The 5619-nt window shown below is 39.0% G+C and overlaps 1 protein-coding gene across 1 annotated transcript; it reads left to right on the top strand.

The window, feature by feature from the left end:
• The first annotated feature begins 503 nt into the window (after positions 1 to 503).
• DEGS1 (delta(4)-desaturase, sphingolipid 1) lies at positions 504 to 5174 on the top strand. The gene is made up of 2 exons (XM_009333661.1): positions 504 to 1244; positions 3432 to 5174. Exons 1-2 carry the CDS (start codon positions 528 to 530, stop codon positions 3576 to 3578), a joined length of 864 nt encoding a protein of 287 aa, XP_009331936.1. The 5' UTR covers positions 504 to 527; the 3' UTR covers positions 3579 to 5174.
• Positions 5175 to 5619: the final 445 nt, after the last annotated feature.

Below are 5619 nucleotides of genomic sequence, written 5' to 3'. Positions count from 1 at the left end.
TGCCTGCCCGCTGCCGGAGCTGCCCGCTTCCGCAGAGCCCTTCGTGCGGGTGGGAAACGAGCTGGAGAATCGGTAAGGTGTCTGCTGGCCGTTAGAAATAGACGGCGCGTCGTGCGTAGAGGTCATCGCGGCACCCAGTATTGGTGGTAAATAACCGCGGTTTCAAGTAAGACGCCTAAGTCGGGCCTGAGCTTACTGAATTACCGGTGGGTTGTCAGGTTTCCTTCCTGGGTAGGCAGGAGGTGGTACTGGTGCTTGCCATGTACGTGTGTAGTTGCTGAGCAACAGAAAAATGCTAAAATGATTTAATTCTAAAGGGTCCCTTACAGCAATAAATGTCACAAGTGGAAAGGTGGTGCGTTTTCATTACCTTTGCAGACAAATCGTAATTGGGAGGAAGGGAAAAAATGACTACGTCTGCTTTTGTAATCTAATTGTGATAGTTGGCTGTGAGGAGAGCTTCTGAATAATTCCTTTTTCCTTTAATCCTTTCCCATCTAGCTAAACATCCAGAGATAAAAGCGTTGATGAAGCCAGACTACAACTTGATCTGGGTGGTTGTGCTGATGGTTCTTGCGCAGTTGACTGCATTTTATCTAGTTAAAGACTTGGACTGGAAATGGGTAGTCTTCTGGGCATATGTTTTTGGAAGCTGTATTAGCCACTCCATGACTCTGGCTATTCATGAGATCTCTCACAATAGTGCCTTTGGCAACAGCAAAGCAATGTGGAATCGATGGTTTGGAATATTTGCCAACCTCCCTCTTGGTCTCCCGTACTCCATATCCTTCAAGAGATACCACATGGATCATCATCGTTACTTAGGAGGTGATGGAATTGATGTGGACATTCCTACCAACTTTGAAGGCTGGTTTTTCTGCACCCGTTTTAGGAAGTTCATATGGATTGTTCTTCAGCCTTTTTTCTATGCGATTAGACCTCTCTGCATCAATCCCAAACCCATTACTCGACTTGAAATAATCAATTTGTTGGCTCAGCTTTCCTTTGATGTCGTGATATATTATTTATGGGGAGTCAAATCCACTTTTTACATGCTTGCTGGTTCAGTACTTGGACTTGGTTTGCACCCAATTTCAGGACACTTCATAGCTGAACATTACATGTTTTTAAAAGGACATGAGACTTACTCCTACTATGGGCCACTTAATTTGCTCACTTTTAACGTTGGCTATCACAATGAACATCATGACTTCCCCAATATTCCTGGCAAGAGCCTTCCACTGGTAAGTTTACTTCCAAGGTTATTACTTTTTCTTAAAATAAGCCCTACTTTAAAATTAGGTAGAACACTGATAGAAGAATGGACGTTGGGAGATTAAAAAAAAAAATCAAACAACAAAACCCCCAAAAACAACAGAACAATTTCTAAGCTGAGTGATGAAGGTGGTAATTACTTAACATTTTAGTGGTATCCTGAGCAAGCTTCCAATGTGCTGGTTGCTCAAGCCTCTTCCATAAAAGGAGAGGGGAGGAAATGCATGTCTTGCACTTTGTGCTAACTTTAGTTTTCTGTAATTACAACCAGCCTTCTGTCATCTTTGGTTTGTAAGTATGCAGAAAACTAGTTAAGAAGTTGCAGATACCTTCAGAGATTTGTCGGCTCTGGCTTTGAAATCTTAAGGACAATATTGTAATGCATGCTCATGCTTCAGTCTCTTCTATGACTGACATTCTCTGGTGGGGAAAAGGGACGGTTTGAGGTACTGCTACTGTTTGTTTACTGTTGACGAATGTTTAATAGCTTTCTATTTTGGAGCAGCTCAGTTTCCTCTAGTGAGAACCTTTGAACCCTAAGTAAGTATCAGCTGTACATTGACAGAATTAAGACTTCAAAGCCAAGACTTAGACCTGTCACATCTGCACGAGTAGCAGATGCGAATTTTCAAACTGGTTTCTCCCCACTTCAATCTTTGCTGGTTTCTTTTTAGCAGGAGCTTAATTCTCATTGTATACATGTTTCCCAATTGGAGCATGGGAACACAGGCTGCCAGGGTTACACCTAAAACTCATCTTCAGTGAAAAGTGTTTTTCATCAGACGCTAGATTTGCAATTTGACAGCAGCTGTGGTGTTGGTCTTGTAGCTTTGTTACTGCACTCAGTAATAGTAAGACCTTGTAAGCTTGTGCCTTTGGTGGAGTCTAAGCTTGATTGTTATTGCTGTTGTCAGTGGTGGAACTGTAGATGAAGTAACTGCTCCAGCACTTCTTTAGCAGGGCAGTTAAATTCTGTAATTGGTTTGTTGAGACTGTTTTTGTTGTTTTTGTTTTTGAAAAAAGATTATTTCTTATTCACAGATTTCATCTTTCAAACACAGCTAACGTTGCTTTAACACACTTTTGATACCTAGATCTGCGCTGGTGAACCAGCGCTTCAATTCTTGCAGCAGCACTTGAGTTGTAAATAGGGAATAATTTTTTTTCAAGTATTTAATTGCAGAGGTAAACACCTAGCTCTGCTACAGGACTTGTAATCTACAGCTCTGATAAGAAAACAAAGCCTTCTTTTAGAACAGTGTAGTTAATTTGATTGGACTCTGCTATGCTGTGTGCTAAAGATTACTGAAGTACTGAACACTTGATTCCAGCTGGGTTACTGGTGAGCTGAGAGTAATTACTGTTGAATAAAAGTATACTGGCTAGATGACTATTCTATAGGTGTGATGACAGATCAAAACAATCTTCAGCTCCAAACCAGGCATGCAAATATCTTGGGTTTGTTTGTTGCTTATACAGATTAATTTTTTTCTTCTGTCAAAGCTATGGAATTTAGTGAAAAATCAGTTTTGTCCTGTTCAGGTTTTTAAGGCTTTACGTGGTTGGCCCTAAATATCAGTAAGGATATCTAACGGAAACTCCAGCTCTCTTAGTTTAAAACAGTGCTCTAGTCAATGTGTACATCTGAGAATAAAGTCTTTGGAAGCAGTTTATATTTGTTCTTCAATGTCTGTCCTCAGAAATAAGATGTTTTTTCTTTTGACTGCTGAGGTTTGAAACTACATGTGAAAATAGCTGTGTTAAACATCACTTCTTAGAATTTACAACATCCTTTAGTGATATTTGTATATATATGAGTCAGTACTGAACTGAGTCACCCACTTCTAGCAACCAGACTGCTTGCTTTTGTGAGCTACATCAATCTGTAGGTAGCACAGTGAACGTACTTCAGAGTGTTAGCAGTTTGTTCTGGTTTGCTTCAATATAAAAGTTTCACATGAAGTCTACTTAACAACCAGGGAGTCGCTTTTTACTTCAAGAGATTTTCACATTGTGGCACTATAGCCTTTCCTGTAGAATCTAACATCTAAAATGAAACTTCTAGTGCTCTACCTTAAGTTACGGGTTGAGGATTGTAAAGTTGTCATGATTGGTGCTAATCTAAATAGTAAATAAACCTCCTATCTCCTCCTTAGGTGAAGAAAATAGCAGCTGAATACTATGACAACCTGCCACAATATAACTCTTGGATAAAAGTACTGTATGACTTCGTGATGGATGACACAATCAGCCCATATTCACGCATGAAAAGGCAATTAAAGGGTGAAGTGAAGCAAGATTAAACTTCTGGCAACCAAAAAACTTTGAAATGTCTGCTTGCTTTAAAGTGGCTGGTATAAGGTCGCTCGCTGAAGATGTTCACCAGTGTCCTGAATTAAGATCTACAGCAACATAGCAATGCATCCTTAAGGATTTTGTAGCAGACTCCTACCAGCTATAACATTCCTCGCAGTCCTCAGATTCATTGGTTTAATGTGTATATGTTTGCCTAAGGATCAGTGTTATATGCCTAATGCTAAATCACTTTGTTACAGAATTTACTTTGGCAGGTGTTAAATCTATATAAAATATCTGTCTGACTCTTAATATTTTAAAAGTTCTCAATGTAGTACTCTGCCCACAACATGCTATTTAGGTGATTGTAGTGTTAAAACGCTGTACTTACCTGTTAATTCTAAAGTAACATGATTTGTTAACTTAAACCACCTGTTGAACCTGTTTCCTAACTTATGGGTTGAAGAACTAAATTTGCACAGAAATGTTAAGTCTGCTTTTGTTTAAATATGTAACATGTCACTTGAAGCACTGCTTTAAAGTTCTACCTTTTCTACTGAAAGTACCTTAAAGGAGCAATCTATCAGAACAAAATTGGCATTGAGATGGCTTGTGTGACTTCCTTGTAAAAAGGTGGGGAATTGCCAACTTTATGGGTCCCCACGTACTGCCTAAGCTGCTTGTGTTGGCATATAACTTGAGCAGCTAGCATTTAGAATTGTATTGTGTAAGCCACTAGGCAACCTAATACAACTGATCTGTGTTTTCATATTTGAAAAATCATTATAGTCTGCATTTCTTCAATTCTGCAGAGAAAAATGATTAGACTTGTCCTAGTTGGTTCTGCTGTTACCATGGTTTTAGATGCTAACTCTAATACTTACGCTCACTTGGAAATTTGGCTTGTATGGAAAACTGAATCAATTGAAGCAGATACTGTTCTGGCAAACAAGGCTAGCTACAACCCCTGACAATTCCACCTATTAAGCATATTAGTCATTTGTGTACACAGAAAAGTGTTGCTAAATGATCTCTTTTTTTCCTAAACCTACAGTAGCCTACATAAACACTTGTCTGTCTTTCATACTAAAATGTGGTGAAGGCACAGTGGTGATACCAAACTTCTTGCTTAAGAAGTTTTAGAACTGGGAACAGAGAATGGGTAGACTTGCTGAACCCCGAAGAATGAATCTCTACAGACCTCAGCACAGTATATTTGCCTTATATCATCTAATGCATTGATGGCTTTAAGCTGTCAAAGATGGCTACAAACCACCCTTAAATCTCAAGTGGTGATCCAACAGTATGTTCTTCACTTATCTGAAAGATGGAATCTGATGAAGGTGGAAGTCTCAGCTACTGTCCACACTGGTCTGCTGTAAGTAACTTAATTTTTAGATGCTTCCAGAGCCTGCATTTTGTGGGGTTTTGGTGGTTGTTTTGATTTTTTTTTTTTTTTTGGAAAGAAGCTGAGTGCCTGAGAAGAATGTGTTGGTACATTTTAACCCTCACTTGATGGTGGTCCTGTTTCTAATGTGTTTTGATTGTTTGGTTTTTTAAGTGTGGGCCCTTGTCTGTGGTTAAGTAACACAATGGTATGAAAGTGTGCCAACCACTTACAAAGTGACTTCATTATGATGCCAATAACATGCTAGCTAGCCAGCATATTGCTCAGGGTATACTGTAATGTCAAAATATACTTTATCTGGTATTTTTACATGTAATGAAGAAGCAAAGATTAAAGTAACATTGAGTGAATTTTTGACTGGTCCCCTAATGCTGAAGGACTTAAGCTTTAGAGAAATTTGGTATTTTTAAAGCAGATGCAAGAGCTGTTCTGTTGAGTGGTGGTATAGATGAACTGTAAAGAATCACTGCCTTGCCTTTCTACTGGAGAGAAAACTGATTTTGGCTGAAAGACTTGAATAGGCTTAACAAGTTGCAAAACAGCTTCTTTTTAAGCCATGTCTGTATGACTGTTTCTCAATTTAAGAAGTGAATGGTGGAATTAAATCTCTTTGATAGCTTGCCATAGCTGAATGAAGGATG

This window comes from Pygoscelis adeliae, unplaced genomic scaffold (assembly GCF_000699105.1).
Source record: "Pygoscelis adeliae isolate BGI_AS28 unplaced genomic scaffold, ASM69910v1 Scaffold1, whole genome shotgun sequence".
Lineage (NCBI taxonomy): Eukaryota > Metazoa > Chordata > Aves > Sphenisciformes > Spheniscidae > Pygoscelis > Pygoscelis adeliae.
Note: the sequence above shows the minus strand (reverse complement) of the source record. Positions and strands in the feature narration are given on the sequence as shown.